Genomic DNA, 19,041 nt, shown 5'->3' with positions numbered 1-19,041 from the left:
AAACAAACAAAAAATTAAGATGGGATGCATCTCATGGTATCATAGGTGTATTTTGGAGGCTAGAAGGATCCTTTTGATGATCCTAGCACAATGGATTCCTTGTGTTATAACTATGTAGGCATCTTCTTTGCATTATATGATGCAGTGTGTCATAATATGGTTTTAATTTTGACAAGATGTTAAAGTAAAAGTGTTTGGTGTCTATGTGCATATTATTATACTAAAACTGTCTTTGTTCATCCCTATATTTTCCATCAGAGAGGTTGGTGGTTGTTGCTGAACATTGTAGAAACAGCCTAGAAGATTTGCTTCAAGACAGGAAACCAGTGAGGTATGATATCAAGAAAAAACATGGCAAGAAAACATGCTAACTGAAAGTTTATCTACTTTAAGTGAAAAAGTCCAGATACACTTTTTCTTTTAAAAATTTAACTATCTTTACAGGTCTATATAGATTCAGACCTGACATCTTCCAGCTTTGGTGTATCCTTCTGGCAGCCAGATTAACACATGCTTAGAATAAAACAGATATTTACTTCTGCAGTAAAAGGAGAAAAGTTGTGTGTTGGTTTTTTTAATGAAAATGATGGAACCTGCCAGACATTTCTCCCAGTATATTTTGTTTGTGTTAGGGGTTAAAATTTGTGCCTTTGAAAAATATAAACATAAAAACATTTTCTTGGAAGTTATGGTAGATCTGTGTGTGCATTACAGAGCTTCCTTTGTGTATTGATTATAAAGAGTTTTAAGTGTCTAAATTATGAGTAGTGATGAAAAAAATTTCTTTACTTGTATTTATTTAGAATACTTCTATGGCAAATTGATCTTAAGTTTATTGTGTTTGTATTATTATATTTACTGAAAAAATTCCTAAGTACAATCTTATGCAGGAGAATTATAGTCTTGTCTCTTTTCTCTTAACTATAGATAATTCTGTTAACTCAAACTCTTTAAAACAATATGAACAGAATCAAATGTCACAACACTTTTAAATGCAGTGACCGCCCCCCTCCATCCTGAAGTGGTCCTTACATTTTTTGCATCAAAATTTTGCACTGTTTTATGTAAAAGCAAAGTTAGTATCTTCAGCGTAGCCTTGGTTTCAAAGCATTTTATACACCAAAAGGTTTGCTTGAATATTCTTGCTTATGTATGCATCTGTACACATAAGCAACATAATTTTTATTTTCAATATTTTATTTCCATTGTTCCTCAAAAAGCTTAAAACCTGGAAACATGTTTCAAAATTCTTTTAAAAAATCCTTACCAAAGAAATTTATATGAAAGCACTGTTTGCATTTATGCACACACATGCACACACAGAGAGATAATACCAGTGATTAAGATTCACATTAAGCAGCACATACATATAAAATATCTTTTCTGTATCATACTCAAGCCAGTAATGCGGCATGGTTTCAGTATAATAAAAATACTATTTTACCTCAAGGAAAATTATAGTGTGCCCAGGAAAAAAAAATGTATTGCATTTAATTAAAATGAACATTGTTTTCTTTTGTAAGCTCTTTCAATAGAATAGCCAGAAATAATTAAAGAAAGGGAAATACTCCATTATGTTCCTTAATCCATTTTGGTGAATTAATTTTGCAACAGATTTTCCAATGCTTCATATATATTTAGTTTGTATTGATTCAAGATAGAACAGCCAAAAGTTGATGTGAATGCTTTTGCAATTAATTTCTGAAACTGTTATGGAATGAGGAAAGCTGTCCTTATGGTTTATAGATTAATTCATTACACTTGTCAGAAAAAATGTCCTTTGCACCTGTAACATAAGCTGATGTCAAGTCAGCAAGAAATTTGTTAGGCTGTGTTGAAATTGAAGATACCAGAGTGGACAGTGCATATTTCCTTGCAAAATGGAAAATAGCAGGTTTCCAGCTGTCTGATTCTTTTTTCGCAGCTAAACATATGAAGTCATTGATCACTGTATATATTACATATGAGCTAGGTATTTGTATGTTTCTGTATATTTTGTCTTCTATTATGAGTTTGCAAGATTATTCTTTTTTCTATTTTGTTTGTTTTCCCTGTCTGTGTGTATTTTAATTTTCAATTTATTTCTTAGAGGTATCCAATATTTCACTGAGATACAATTAGAAGAGCAGATTAGAGTTTTAAAAGTGAATTAAATGTCTCAAATAGTCTAAGATCATTTTTATAACATTTGATGAATCACTGGCCTAAAACAATTAAAAACAAAGATTGTAGTACTGTCCACTGGAATTTTGTGCATGCCTAGTTAGCAAAGTTTACCCCTTTGAATAGATGAGGACTTTTTCCATAAACCCATTGGATTGTTCTGTTTCTCTTGGTCAAGTCTGGGGTGGTAATTTGGTGGGTGTATTGTTGCAGTCTATAATCTCAAAAAACACCTTATTTTCATACATGTACTGTGGTATTAGAACTCTTTATTTCCTTCCTAAACACCCTTCGTAGGTAAAGATAAATTGTGGTTGTTCAGCAAAAAAAGAAAAAATAGTTTAAGCAAAATAGTATAAGTTCTTTGAACTTGTATTGAGTTTAAATGTATGAAAAGTCTTAAGTACTCAATCTTAACCTGATATATAGTGCATAATACTAATTTAGCAGCATTCTGCTGTATGTGTATGTATGTGTAAATAGACATACTGCAGATATATAAATATGTGCACACATACTGTATATGTATGTTTGTGTGCATGTGTGTGAAGATAGGGAGGGGGGGGAGAAAGGGAGGGAGAGAGAGAATGCATTATGAAGTGTTTCAGAATTTCAGAATTAATGTATTTTTATTACCACTTGTATTGTCCATTAGTATAATACAGGCAGTCCCTTTGCTAAGAATGAGTTCCTATCCTCAATCTGCTTCTTACTTGAATTTTATGTAAGTTGGAACAGGTATTAATATCAGTTTGAAGAGAGAGGGAGAGAATCTGTGTGTCAATGTGTGTGGCTCTTTAAAAGTTTAGATAAGGGGAGAAAAGATCACGAGTGAAAGTTACCATTTACAGTACTCTTGTTCCATCATTTTGTTCATAAATATGTATACATAAACCATTTAAAAATCTTCCTTTGTACTGTATAAATTCTACTCCCATTTGAGTTTGAAGGATAATATAACAGAAGGGGCATTTGCAAGGTAAAATCACGGATGGTGTTCTCCTTCCACAAGTTTTTCATGAACTACTGAAAACAGGCTACACAGTATGTTAAAAATGCATTCACTACTTTGTGGTGTTTATGGGGGCATTGTGTGGCTTGGATAGTTTGCTGGCTGGGATATAGAGGGAGAGTGCCATCTACCACTTTGAATCAACAGCCCATCCATAACTAACTATAGGTTGTCCATAAACTGGACATTCTTTAACACAAGGACTACCTATATTTTCACAAACATTTATGGGAAGCTTTTTTCAAGGGTTTAAAGAAGGCAATTTTTTACTTTATTCTTCATCATATGGTACTTTATATGGTGCTTTAAAAATTGCCTTTTGAAACTTTGAAATTAAAATCTAGGAAAAGAGTATGCAGACTTTTGGCACCTGAATGACTTTGTGGACAGTTCTAAATTTTTGAGCTAAGTCAACATAATATGTCTTCACTCAAACAAAGTTGTCATATGTTTCAGAGGTTATGGTTTTGAAAAATTACCAGTGAACCATCAGAGAAATACAGAGGTATAATGTGTTATACATAGAATCCTTGATCGGAAGCAGACAATGTCTGCAGCTCTTTACTAGCTTGGTGGAAAACATGATCTGATTCGGATGAGTAGACTTTATTTGCTTTTATTGAAGTACTGTCTACTTTCTGAATTAGATATCTTTGTTCTGTTCAACAGTAAAAACATTACTGTTGTACTATCTTGCAGAATCAAATGAGAGGTAAGCGTCATGTAAAGGAAGATTTTTCAATACTTTGTATATACGTACATAATGGTGGTCCTCAATTTATGACCACAATTGATCCCAAAATTTCTGTTGTTAAGTGAGAAATTTGTTAAGTGAGTTTTGCCCCATTTTACGACTTTTCTCATCACATTTGTTAAGTTCTTAAATTAGTAACACAATTGTTAAGTGAATCTGATTTCCACATTGACTTTGCTTGTCAGAAGTTCGCAAAAGGAAAATCTCATGATTCCGGGATACTGCAACAATCATAAATGTGAGTCAAGCATCCAAATGTAAGTCACATTACCATGGGGATGCAACAATGGTGATAAGTGTGAAAAATGGTCATAAGTCACTTCTTTCACTGTCACTAAATGAAGAACTGTAAGTCGAGAACATCTATATTATATTTTTGAGCAATTGAATACTCTTGTATTCAGGAGCAGAAACTAATGTGGATTCAAGGGTTGTCTTTATGGTGATTTTATTTAGAGCATTGAACCCCTAAGTAATGCTCACACTTGAGACTGGTACCCTAAGTTGTGTTACTGAAAATGAACAAGCACTAGAGGGGAGCAGTCAGAAAAATTGATCATTTTTATTTATTAAAAAGTCTGTTTATGCTCTTCATTGAAAGAGGAAGAATGATTTTGTTTTTAATAATTGAAAGAGAGAAATTAATCTTGTCAGAGAGAACTTGGTTGATCAACATACAGATCAAAAACATCTATTCTCTCTTTACAAAACAAATGTGTTGTTTTTGTTTTCATTCTCAGTCATGGATCCATGTTATTTGTCTTAATAAAATCTCGAGTTAAGTGTTGAATACATGGACATGGAGAAATATGATCAAAGTCTGAGAATAAATTAAAGTTCAAGACAATATGATGTAATGAAAAAGAGTAACAAGTTACCTGCCTACATGCAGGAAGAAAGTAAACCATTTAAATCTCACCAAGTATGACAAATCACATTTTGGGGTATGTAATCTTTTTAGAATTTATTTCTTTTTACTCCTTTTCCAGAAATTCATTTCCAAAACAGTATTTGTTGTAGTGAGGTCATAATATAGAAAAGGAAATGGGAAAAAACCCAACCCATTAGTCATGATTTGTTTATATAGAATCCAACTCTCCTTTTCTTAATTATTTTATTTTTTTAATAAATACAAATTTGGAACTGAAATAGAATTACAAAAAATTCAAAACTAAAGCAGAAAATATTGTATTGGGATAGCACATCTATTGTGTTACAAGTGCTCTGAGCTGATCTATGATCTTAAATATCTGGAAAAAAGGATCATAGTTAACCTAGGTTTAGTGTCAGAAGCTATGGTTTCTTTAATCTTGAGAAAGATCTGAATTCACTGTTTGATGCTGGTTTGAATATTATGTTTTAACGATGGCTTCGCTTATTGCATTTTTATAAGCATTGCATTGCCTTGTAACAAAATGTTGGGGAGTAAGATGTACCTATTCAATGTGCCAAACAGCCATTTCTTGCTTTAGGAACATGTTGTTTGAGCTGGTTTTACACCCAACTATAGATACCAACAACAACTCCTCCCCACACCTCTGTTTACATGATACTATGTTGTTGTTTTGTTTTTTGAGATAAGAATGATAGTATGAGAGAGAATAGTTGATTTAGGAATGTGGATCAGTTAACTTTATCAAACAGTTTCCTCTTGAGGTCAGGTCAGTATGCTCACTACTGCTCTTCAAAAAGCTGGTAAAAATAGACATTGAGTAGAGAACATTTGGGAGATGATGAGTGACTGCCATCTCTGTTACTGTATTTTTATATAATTGTTTCTGGTTTTAACATTGTTTATTTTTTAGTGTAACATGTCATGAGTAGTGTGTAAAATTAATAAATAAATAAGTTACTGCAAACCTAGGAATCATAGAAACATAGGGCTGGAAGGAATGTTGGAGGTCTTCTAATCCAAAACAGGAGTCCTTAGTCCCAAATAGATGTCCAATCTTTTCTTAAAAACCTCCAGCGATAGAGTTCCCACAACTCCGGGAAGGAAGCTTTTCGAGTGATTAATTGTTCTCACTGTCAGGAAATGTCTCCTTAGTTCCAGATTGGATCTTCCTCTGATGAGATTCTACCTACCCATTACTTTTTGTCCTGCCTTCAATGCTTTGGAGAACAAATCAACTCCCTCTTCTCTATTACAGCCCTTTGGGTATTGGAAGATGGCTATCATGTCACCCCTAAGCCTTTTCTTTATTAAGCTAAACGTACCTGGTTGTCTTAGCTGTCTGTCGTACAATTTAGCTTCCAGACCCTTTATCATTTTTATTGCTCTTCCCTGCACTCTTTCTGGTGCCTTTTGTATCATGGTAACCAGAACCGCATCAGTACTCCAAGTGTGACTTGCTGGTACAGTATAGTGTGGTACTTTCACTTCCTGTGATCTTGATATTAATGCTCTATAGATGCAGCCTAAGGACTGCATGGACTTTGTTGGCAGCTGCAGCACTGTCTATCACCACTTACACCATAATGAAATAGATTGCATTATTCTACAGATTGCTATGGCTGAAGTTGAATAGAGGTTGTCTTGAACTGGTTCTATAGTAGTTCTTCACTTGTTCTATAGTGTATTCACTATGTCTATAGTGCAAGCATTATAGCTGTAGTGTATTTTTTTATTTTATCTTTCCTTAGGGGCAGGAGGTTGTCTTAAATTTGAGATAGGCATTCTTTCAGTTGGATTTATAGGCTTCTTTGGAAAAATCTTTCACCTGCTGTAGTACACTGTTATAACTCAGTGTTCTTAGTTTATTTTTCTTTTTTCCAAAAAAACCCTTTATTGAAACTTTAAAACATTAAAATACAAATAAATTTAAAAAAATAACTTTGTATGAAACTTGATCGTCTTTGACAGTACAAACGTATCAATTTGTTTTTCAAATACATTTAAGTACATTTCTAATTTCTCCTATACATATATACCTGTTAGGGTTTGGAAATTAACCCCTAGAAGAGTATTGCAGCAGTAGTCAAACCAGGCAACCAAAGGAGAGCGGAAGGGCCCCAGAGTATACACACACTGAACACAAACACTGTTTGTAGTTTAAATAGTTTTTAATCCAGTTAGAGTTTAAAGCATTTTCATTCAGTCCATTAAGTCATTCACAGTATTTCCATCCAGTAAGACTCACTAGTATAGTCCAAGTTAAGAGTCCTTGCAATATCTTTATCAGCCGATAAAGATATCTTCTCCTCCTCCGGTTTCACTCTTCAGAGAAACAAACGCTGGATAATCAGTAGAATTACGCAGTAAATCAGCAAACAGTAGCAAACAAAAACAGTTCAGTCACAGGCACTCACAGTCAGTAATCACAGTTAGTCGCAGCAGCACACAGTTACAGCCAGACAGTCAGTAGCAGCAAGCTTTCCAGCTTCTAATGCTTCCTTATATAGTAACTTCTAACCGCACCCTTAATCGGCTAATTGCCTGCTGCATTGTGCTTAAAGTGATAAGCACTTAAACCATGATATCTAAGTTTTATATATTTATTCACCCAAACCATATTTGGTATCAATGTTATACCTAACATACTCCCCTTTTGGGTGAAATAAATATATAATACCTTACAATCTAACCCCATATTTTTCACAACACTCCTGGTGCTTACTGGCACCTTGGGCTTTAGTAAAATTATCAGCTAAATTGTCCTCCGACATACAGTACTCTAGCTGAATCATCTTACTTCTTACAGATTGTCTCACGTTTAGGTATCTTAGATCTGTATGCTTGCTCCTTGTTTTTACTCCAATATTTGTGGCCATTTGAATTGCTGCCTGATTATCTTCATGTATAATTATAGGATAATCTACAGTTATACCTATATCAATTAACATTTGTTTATACATTATTAACTCTGTACATAACAATGATAAACAGGAGAATTCTGCCTCCATAGTAGACAAACTTATATGCTGTTGTCTTATTGACTTCCAGCCTATTAATGTCTTACCCAGCATTATGGCTGTTCCTGAAGTCGACTTTCTAGTGTCTCTTTCTGATGCAAAGCTAGCATCTGCATAAGCACTCAAAATTAAATCACCCTTTGGTTCTAAATACAATGAATAATTCATTGTCTTTTTAAGATATCTTAATATCCTCTTAGCTGCATTCCAGTGTCTTTCACATGGTGCAGAATTGAATCTAGCCAACTGATTCACGCAGTACGATATATCTGGTCTAGACCAATTACTAATATAACTCAAACTACCAATTAAAGATTGATAAATCACCTTATCAAACTCAGGGCTTTGTACATCAGTGTTGCTAAACTCCTGACTCATTGGAGTCTTAGCTGGCTTACAAAGCTCCATCTTGTAATCTTTTAGCAATTTGCTTATCTTATCTTCCTGAGATATCTTAAAACCTTTCCGTGTTTTCTTTATATTCAAACCGAGATACTTCTTTATCTCCCCTAATTGCTTGATCTTTATTCTCTTTCCTAATGATGTTATTATTTTATTTGCTTCATCATTAGTTTCAGTTATCAATGCAATGTCATCTGTGAATAGTAATAATAATGATACGTTCCCATTTGTCTCCCTCTTAAACAGACATGGATCGGCTAAACCAGCTTTAAATCCTATATTGTTTAGTTCCTTTACAATATACTGGTTCCATTCATAGCCTGATTGTTTAAGACCATAGAGACTTTTCTTTAACAACCAACAATCATTATTATCCTTATTTTCACTTTTAATACCAACAGGTTTTTTCATATAAATAATATGTTTTAATGGGGCGTGCAAGTAAGCAGTTTCCACATCTAGATGGTTAACTATATAGTTTTTACTAGCTGCCCACACTAAAGTTGCCCTCAAGGTTGCTGCCTTAAGACTAGGTGCAAACACCTCATCGTAGTCATTAGCATTCTGCCTAAAACCTTGGGCTACTAACCTTGCCTTATGAATTAAATTACCATCTTTATCTATTTTTACCTTAAATATCCATTTGCAGCCAATGGATTTCTTTCCTGCAGGTAATTTGGCATTTTCATACACCTTCATATCTCTTAATGAATTTAGTTCCTTATTCATTGCTGCATACCATTTTTCTTTTTCCTTATTAGGATACTTTTTTAATCTGACACACTGTGTTAGCCTGGTACCTATCAGGCGGTCTAGATACACGTGTAGTTCTTCTGGGAATTACAGGGCTTACAGGAGGACTTTGTTGAACTACTACCTGTTCATCTTCCTCATCCTGTTCAGCTATTGAATCTGTTTCTTCCTTTATGGGCACTATTTCATCCTGTATTTGTCTCTTTACTTTATTTTTAAAGTTACAGGGATAACTAATGGGATTTCTATAGGATTCAATAATTACATCTTTATTGGCATCCTGTTCTAATTTCTCCCATCCTTCATGTTCTAGAAATTGGGCACTAGCACTACATAACACTTTAGATGTGCCTTTCTCCCAAAATCTATATGCCCTATGGTTTGCCTGATAACCAACGAAGAAAAATCTTTTAGCTCTATGTTGCCCTTTTTTTCTGAGTTGTGCAGGAATATGCACCCATGCTGGTGCACCAAATGTGTGCAGGTAACTTAGATCAGGTTTCCTGCCATGCCATCTGGTGAATGGTATTTCACCTGTTGTTATATTAACAACGTTGTTCAATATGTTATTAGCACACATTGTAGCCTCCCCCACAAAGAATCAGGTAACCCAGAATCATTTAACATTGTTCTAACCATTGCCTGTAGTGTTTGGCCTCTTCTTTCAATAAAAGCGTTATGTTCTGGCCTGTATGGAGCAGACTTCTTATGCTCTATTCCAGCTACCTTAAGTCTGTTCTGGAATTTGTTATTAATAAATTCCGTGCCATTATCTGTCACCAGGGTTATCAGTTGCCTTTTAGACTTTCTTTCAGCAAACCTAAGCCAATTGAAAAATGTTGATATGTTTCAGTTTTGCTTTTCATTAAATAGCAAAACCCATATCTAGAATAATGGTCCATAATGCTCAGTATATATCTAGCACCCCCATACTGGGTTTCTTTGGACCTATGATGTCTGCAAATACTACTTCTAAAGGTTCTTTTGTTTTGAAACCATTTAGCCTATTTGCAGGCAATACCTTGCTCTTATCTTCACAGCAAACATTACAACGCAAATATTTATCACAAGGTTTTAACCTTATTCCTTCAGATAACTCAACTGTACGTTTTAGCATTTTAAAATTTACATGCCCCAAACGCCTATGCAATAAATGGATACATTCTTCATGAGGCTTTATATTATTAAATACAGTTTGAGCCTCCCCTTTCTTACTATTATCTAAGACATATAATGTTCCATTTAAAGCTGCAGTTACCCTTTTGTTATCTTTTTCAATTATGCAATTATTATCTTTAAAAGTAATTACATAACCTAATTTATCTAATACCCTTACTGAAAGCAAATTAAACTTTAGTTGCGGTACATACAACATTTTTATATCCTGGTTTATGTACGGACAACGTGCAAAACCTTGACCTTTCGCTTTCAGGTTCCAGCCATTGGCAAGAGATATATGTTGAGAACTTGTAGACATTTTTATAAATTTTGTCTTATCTCTTGTGATGCAGTGGGATGCGCCACTGTCAACCACCCATAAATTATTCTTCACATCAGAGTTGCTAAACGTGGCTAGTTCAAATGCTTTCTTTGGCTTTTTACATTCTGGCTTTTTCTCTTTTTCAGAATCTTGCCAAATGTCCTCTGCCTCCACAATTAAAACATTTTTTAATTGTGTATGCCGTCGAAAATAAATTCTCTTCTTCCAGGTGCTGTACTTTGCTTAGCTGGTTTCTTACAGGCTTTGAAGATAATTTCTCTTCTTTCTTATCTTCTCTCATCTCGTCACGCTCACGCCTTCTTCTGGCTTCTTCTAGTAGCCTGCCTGTAATCTCGGTTAATGAGAGGCTTTCTTTTGGCAATACCTCTAACGAAGTCACATAGTCATCATAGCTTTGATCTAATGAAGATAATATTATGTAGACTTGTTGCAGTTCATTAAATATAAGCTCTTTTTCTTGCAAATCTTGAAAAATGCTCTTCATACAGTTTAAATGAACTAACATATCTCCATTCCTCTGAAGATGCGTTCGAAAAAGCTTCCGTGTAAGATTTATATGTGCTCCTACACTGTCCCGAACATAAATCTTCCTGAGGTTCTCCCAGCAGTTTGCAGCATTTTCTTCTCCACGAATATGGACAAGCTGCTGATCACAGAGAGTCAGTCCTATGATGCATAAAGCCTGCTCATTCTTCAGTTTAAAGTCTTGTAACTTTTCTTTATCATCATCATTAGCAGGATCCCAGCTACTCACATCTGGTGGGTTTGCTATAATGTCCCACAAACCTTCTCTGCGTAGAAGTAAACTACATTTCATTGACCATGAAACATAGTTTGTTCCATCCAGCCTGGATATCATGGACAGTTGTGACAAATTTACTTGTGCCATTACTCTCAGATATTTTGACTATTTTAAACTAATTAAAACAGTTTGTTTTTACAGTAATGTGCAACTCACACCAACTCTCTCTGCTATATCCTGGTTAGTTAGACTATGCTGCTGGGCCCATAACCAATGTTAGGGTTTGGAAATTAACCCCTAGAAGAGTATTGCAGCAGTAGTCAAACCAGGCAACCAAAGGAGAGCGGAAGGGCCCCAGAGTATACACACACTGAACACAAACACTGTTTGTAGTTTAAATAGTTTTTAATCCAGTTAGAGTTTAAAGCATTTTCATTCAGTCCATTAAGTCATTCACAGTATTTCCATCCAGTAAGACTCACTAGTATAGTCCAAGTTAAGAGTCCTTGCAATATCTTTATCAGCCGATAAAGATATCTTCTCCTCCTCCGGTTTCACTCTTCAGAGAAACAAACGCTGGATAATCAGTAGAATTACGCAGTAAATCAGCAAACAGTAGCAAACAAAAACAGTTCAGTCACAGGCACTCACAGTCAGTAATCACAGTTAGTCGCAGCAGCACACAGTTACAGCCAGACAGTCAGTAGCAGCAAGCTTTCCAGCTTCTAATGCTTCCTTATATAGTAACTTCTAACCGCACCCTTAATCGGCTAATTGCCTGCTGCATTGTGCTTAAAGTGATAAGCACTTAAACCATGATATCTAAGTTTTATATATTTATTCACCCAAACCATATTTGGTATCAATGTTATACCTAACAATACCTATCTCTTTCTAATCTGTACATTTCTGATTCTTATTGTTTATCCACTGATACCATTTTTCCCAAACTGTATAATATTCCCAATCTTCCTTATTTTTAACTCTAAAAAATAAGTGTTTTTATTCTAATTTTATTCAGTGTTCTTAGTTTCTAATGGTATGTATTCACTGCCTCTGTCAACTGACTGTTATCTGGTTTTATGGGCACTTATATGCAAGAAATTGGGTAAAATAAATGCTGTCCTCCCATTCAGCCTAGGACTACTATGACATTGTGTAATTTCGTCTTTGCAAAAGATGAAAAAGATATTGATGTTGCTTGGCCTCATATAGCCTCATATGCTTCTTGCTGAATGTGATGGGAGTTGTAACTCAGCACTGCTAGGAAACTAGGGAACTTATGTGGTTGTTAATGTCTCTCTTGAACTAGGTTGGCTAATAATGAAAAACAAAATATTTAACCACTGCCCTACCTTAGATCTTCCTACTCGACATCTGTTTTTCTTGATCATATCATATTGTGTTTGTTACAAAAGGTTAGGCAGGCTTTATACTCACTTTTTTCTTCTGTTATAATAGTGTTGTGTTGAAAACTGAGAGTATAACCCTATCAGTCTGCTGTATCAACACTTTTTCATTAATCCATGGCTTTAAATGTTATTAAATTGATGTAATACATTTGGATTCACATTAAAGGATAAAGTACAAGAAGCAGTCCAGGATACCCTCGGACAAATTTGTTGTTTTGTGCAATTTTAAGCTAGAGCATAGTACACAGGGTCATTTTATGCAACATCAAATGTAGTTCTAAGGAAAGAAAAAAACTATGATGAATTAGAAATTTCCTGTTAGGAATTATTTAGGGGGGGATATACATTAAAACATAGCTAATAGTATGAATGGATTGCTATTTTAAAAATAATTGCAGCTGAAAAAGCACAAAGAAACTCAATTCCAAACTCAAAATGATTCAGTTCCAAGTATTTTAAGTATCTGGAAGCACTTTCTAGAGAGTAATTTTTATTGTCAAGTAGGTCTTCATTTCTGTTGGAAAAAGTTTTTAAAGGATTCTTGGAATTCAAAGGGTTGTAATCAGAAAGAAAAACAAATAAAAAAGTGTTTTCCTGGTCTATGAAATGTCACTGGTTCAATGATTCCTTTCTTCAAGAATTACTGGAGAAACATCTGTTTAAAATCCAGGCAAACAAGTACAACAAAAATGAGATGGACAAGTTATTATTGATTAATATAATTGCTTGTTTACTTCAAGTAATTGTTGGTCCTTGAGGAATGTATCTTTTCTTTTATGTACACTGAGATTATTTGCATCAAGACAAATTCCTTGTGTGTCCAATCACACTTGGCCAATAAAGAATAAAGAATTCTATTCTAATTGCTAGTACAGGAACACATAATTATAAAATCCTGCAATGCACAAATAGAAAAGAGGACAAAATAAATTTAAAATATGAATGGCTTTATAAAAAAGCCTCTTTGTATTCTAAACTAAAATACAGATCCAAATCTAGATTCCAGTACAAAATATCCATTCTTTGGCATTTTTGCATATTCTAAATTCCTGATCAATTTTGGATTATAGAAATTAAATACATCTATATTCTACAACGAAAGTTTAAAGTTAGTAAGAAGCAGGTATGAATACCTTTAAAATGTTCTCACTATTACAATTTTGTATTAATAATCCAATAAACACAGGCTCACTGTGAACTACCATAGGGATTCAAGAAGTCAACCCCCATTACACACAACATTTGTACAATGCTGGTGAAATAGTCACTGCTGAATCTTTAACATTAGAAAATTTTGCTTTCCTTTATAGCCAGTTTTGTTTTTCTTTACTAACATTTCCTTCAGTGAATGAGGTGTTATTACCAGTCCTCCTACCTAGGTCATTTGAGGTCATGTTTTGAAAGCATGAATTATTCTTCCTGTAATGTTCTGCTTCTTTGCATTGGCTGTTAGTTTCAGATGGACACAGGATATATTTCCATCTCATAAAGGTATATTTTGTTTAAACAACGTATATTTAAAATTGCACTCATGTAATTTTTTATTCTGAAAGATTAAAGTGGGGGTAGGAAATAAGTAAAAATTATCCCTAAATGATATCCCTAACAGACATAGAGAAATGTCTGTTGCTAATCCAGTTTCTGAAGTCTACTTTTTTCCCCACTCAAAATGGATCTCTTTACACACTTCCACCACAGGGTGGACCGGGCAAATTAGACCTTGAATATTAAATGGCAGCCTGAGTGTTTGTCAATTCCATATAGGATCAATCAAGCTTAGATTTATTTTTGTTGTGTTTTCTTACCTTGTGCCTTTCATTTCTTTAATTTTCTGTTCTTTGCAAATTCATACTCTCAAAGGAAATAACCTGAAAGGCACATATAATAAATAGATCCTTTACAAATAGAAAATTCCAATTAAATCTGAGAAAAGACCTTTGACATGAAAACTAGAAGTACTGAGTTTGATGGATAAATAATAGCATGTAAAACAATTTTAGCTTCTTTTTTGTCTTTATGTTCTTGCTACAGGAATTAGGAAGTGAGGCTCAGAAACCCACATTAATTTTAAATAGCCAGAAGCAGTAGGAAATTATTTAGCATATTAATCTTTTTTTTTTAAACAGGCAGCCTACTATTTTCCCACATTATTGAAATTTCTTATTGGTGAAAAGAAAGATAAATTAACTTTCTGTTATAGAATTGGGTGGCAAATTCTGTATTTTCATGTTTTGTGCTGACCACTAACTGGTTTTTATACATAGAATTGAATTAAATCTATATTTTTGAGATAAGAGTGAGACAAAACCTTCAGTGTATTTGTGTAAAATAAGACTTAGGGCTGATAATTAAAAAGATCTATTTTTTGAGTCTTTGTATCCAGAAATTGCCTATTGATGTATGTGAATACATTCATTACACAAGTAGTATGATTTTAAGCTTACTTGTAAACTCTGCAATATCTCTGCATCTAATTAGAGTTGTTTTAAGCTTTGGATCTTATGCAAACAAACAGATGCACTTTAAAAAAAAGAAACTTTAGAGTCGTCTTGTCTGCTTATGTCATTCCCTATTTTCCTTTAAGTAATTATTGATAGAGTTCTTGACTCATGGGCAAAACAATATGAAAAAATGTGATTTCTTCCCATAACCTGCACATGTTCTAGCATAAGGTAGATCTAGACGCCCATAGAAGATTTGGCAGATCCAGGGGAACGTTAATAATGCCTTTATTGGCTCATAATGAAATCCTCAGTTAATCCATTACAACTTTTACTTAACAGTTCATGTCATGTTTATAATTTAAGCTGTGGGGAGTATGAAATTAAGCCTATATTGACTCCTGAAATGACTTGGGAAAGGCCTTTCACAGTTATCTTTTGTGGACAATATATATGCAAAGGAGGCCCTCTAGTGTCTTGGAGATGTACAGTTTCCCATTTACACATTTCATAAATCTGGGGATCAAATAAAGCATCCCAAGTGTGTAATAATGCTCTCAGTAGAGAAAAGGTCTTCAAACTTGGCAAGTTTAAGACTTGTGGACTTCAACTCCCAGAATTCCTGAGCTAACATGACTGGAGGAGGAATTCTGGGAGTTAAAGTCCACAAGTCTTAAAGCTGTCAAGTTTGAAGACCCCTGCAGTAAAGTGTTAGAAAGGACCTCAGGCATGGTGTAGTTCACCTGCCAACTACATGTACGGATTTATATGCCCCAGCATATAAAATTTCTACGTTTTAGCTGGGCATTTTCTACCAATGTTTTGATCAGGTCATATCATCCTTTGGATTAGTCTCTGACATATCTAGGTTGATTGTTATAGAGGGCAGTGGGAGGATGAAATGCTTTTTGTATTACCGTGTACTCCTGGCAGCTAAAACTAATGTGTAAAGTATGATTCTTGCTTCTTGTAATATGAATAAATGGGTTTGGAGAAGATGCTCCATGCTCTATGGGACCATTAACCACCTATTTTAAGAAGTTAGCCATCATTTTTTGTGTGAAATGTAGTTGCTTGTTTTGGCAATACTTACTTTGGAATAAATCACTGAACTTAGCTTGAATTTTGACTTGCAGAAATAAAATTGTGCTATTGATGTCACTCTGAGTTACAGAGACAATGAAGTCTTCAAGCGAGAAAGAAATCTTAGATTTTTAAATCTATCACCTATCACAATCCTTGCTTTTATTTGTTTTCTTAATGAAAGGCCTCCTGGTTGTCAAACGCCTCCTCAAACTAACTCACAATGTATTAAATATAACAGATTACAAAATCTTTTAGAACGTGGTATGAAAACATCAGCCAACAATATTGTTGCCTCAGAAGTATTCTAACCTGGCAATCTTTCATTGCAGTCCTTTTAGAACTTTATCCATCGCCTTTGAAGTGCTACAAGGCTTGCAGTATCTTAATGAGCATGGAATAGTCCACCGAGCTCTCTCACCTCATAATATCCTCATGGACGGAGAGGTGAGTCTTTGTCTATTAGTCTTCTATTATATATTTATACATGGAGGTCAGAGGCCTGAGGAAAAGGCGTATGTGAGCAATTCTAATTTCACCACCACCCCATTCGCTCCTTTACAGGTAGTCCTCAATTTATGACCACAACTGAGCCCAAATTTTCTGTTGTTAAGTGACACATTTGTTATGTGAGTTTTGTCCCATTTTACAATTTTTCTTGCCACTATTGTTAAGGGAATCACTGCAGTTGATAAATTAGTAACCCGGTTGTTAAATGAACCTAGCTTCCTCATTGACTTTGCTTGTCAGAAGTTCACAGAAGGTGATCACATGACCTTGGACCACAGCAATGATCATAAATATGAATCAGTTGTCAAATATCTGAATTTTGATCACATGACCATGGGGATGCTGCAAAGGTTGTAACTGTGAAAAGTGGGCATAAGTCACTTTTTTCAGTGCCATTGTAACTTTGAACAGTCACGAAATGAATTGTTGTAAAACAGGGACTACCTGTATTTTTAGGACTGGAAGAAAATGATGCCTGTTCCCAGCCATTCAGCATGGAAGGAAAGATGAATGGCACATCTGACTAAGTGCAATTAAGTGGCTGAATGCATGTGTTTGAGCATGTATGTGTATGTGTGTAGATGGATTTGGAGGAGAAAGAGAGGAAGACAAAAGGTGTGTTTGACTATTAGAGTGAAAAGTGTGCCTGGGAAATAGGCATATTAAAAGGATTCACCCTTTTCCATTTTCTTTCCAATAAATCTGTCTAGCCCAAAAGAGATGTTTTCAATTTCTCCTAAAGTAGTGTTTTTCCATAAAGGCGATCCATTCCTAATCTATATAATAATACCTTCCTTAGGATAATTTGTTTTCTCATATATCATGGGTATAAAAGTTGTATGTGTGCCTTATGCTGGAATGTGCCAATGAAACAAACAATTGTTCACTCACTCAAGCAATAACGGCTCTGCTTGGACATTGTCACAAATAACATTTTTCTATCCTCAAGTGAGGAGTTCAAAATGTTACCTTCAGTTTTGATTAATCACAATTTATTTCTTAGTGAAGGTCACAAACTCTGGATAAACATGTGTATAAATAAGGACGAAACATCATAGTATGTTTTGGTACATTTTGATATAGTGGATTGTTAAAAAACAAATGTTTTGCATGTGCGAAAAGTATTTCTTTTTACAAAAGAAGATAATTTTAAACCACAGGAAGTCTTTTTTCCAATTCTGTCCATAGGAATTGGAACTTCAAAGATTTGTATTGATGTTTATTTCTAATGTACAAGGCAGAAAACTTTGTCGAGTAGTTAAATGGTTTATTTTCTTTTAACAGGGGCATACTAAACTGTCAAAATTTGGCCTTTATCATATGACTGCTTATGGTGCAGATGTTGACTTTCCAATAGGGTAAGTTGTTTTAAAACAACCATAAATCATATAAGAACATTAGAAGCGTAACTTTCTAGTACATTTGACTAATTATTTATTGCTCTTCCAATATTCAAGAAATACTGTGTATGCATAGAATAAAATCACTTAGTAAAGTCTTTTCTCATTAGAATCATAAAAACATCACTTTCTATTATGATGGCAGCTGTTCCTCATTGGAGGCAGTCTGTTGCCACTCATTGATGCTAAACATCAGCAGCCAATTCTCCCCTGCTCTGGTTAGTGCAGGAGGTTGACAGTCCAGTTGACTGCTCCTCCTGATGCCAAACAGACCCCATGACTGTGTCCTCCTTACCTCCTGGGCTCTCTGGTCACCAGGAGTGGGCTGCTGGGGTTTTGCAGGGGTTCGGGAGAGCCCTTAGCTAAGATTCTGTGCAGTTTGGAGAAATCCCACTCCTGGCTGGCCCTGCCTGTCCTCCCAGAAGTCCCCACACAGCTCGTTTTGGATGCAGGTAAGTGCAGGGAGCACACGGATGCTCAAGGAAGGCAGAAACAGGCCTCCCAGAAGTTCAGGAAGGCCAGAAACAGGCCCGTTTCCAGCTTCCAGAGATCCCCCGGAGCCCAGGGAGGCCATTTTCACCCTCCCAGAAGCTCAAGGAAAGCTTCCGGAGCCCAGGAAGGGCAAAAATGCCCCCCCCCGCCATGGTGCAGGAGGCCAACTAGGCCACGCCATGGCCATGGGCACCCAGCAACCAGGCAGAGAACCCTTTGCTAAAATTTTTGAAGCCCAGCCCTGCTGGACACTCCTGAGGATTCATGTCACTCCTGTCTAATGGCCCCAGTTCTGGCTCATGTTCCTCTTCCAAACCAGCTTCTGATGGGGCCATCAATGAGAATGAGAGTGTGAGAGAGAGGCAGATAGACCCTGACACTCGCATACGTTATTGCATTAATGAAATCATGTTAACAATGATGAAATAATATTTATGGGATAAAAAAGGAGAAAATAGCAACTT

The 19,041-nt window shown here is 35.1% G+C and overlaps 1 protein-coding gene across 3 annotated transcripts in view; it reads left to right on the top strand.

Annotated features, from left to right (window-relative positions):
- Window positions 1-19,041, top strand: part of TBCK (TBC1 domain containing kinase) — a 92,643-nt gene that overhangs the window by 8,181 nt on the left and 65,421 nt on the right. For all 3 annotated transcript variants that reach the window (XM_026668655.2, XM_026668656.2, XM_087962938.1), the window contains exons 3-5: window positions 259-331; window positions 16,508-16,622; window positions 17,970-18,043. In XM_026668655.2, coding sequence (XP_026524440.1) covers window positions 259-331; window positions 16,508-16,622; window positions 17,970-18,043 — 262 coding nt within the window. The remainder of the gene's footprint in view (window positions 1-258; window positions 332-16,507; window positions 16,623-17,969; window positions 18,044-19,041) is intronic.

This window comes from Notechis scutatus, chromosome 4 (assembly GCF_049901735.1).
Source record: "Notechis scutatus isolate UNSWTSFEM ecotype Mainland chromosome 4, rNotScu1.2, whole genome shotgun sequence".
NCBI lineage: Eukaryota > Metazoa > Chordata > Lepidosauria > Squamata > Elapidae > Notechis > Notechis scutatus.
The sequence above is the reverse complement of the archived record's forward strand: the minus strand, read 5'-3'. Positions and strand labels throughout refer to the sequence as shown.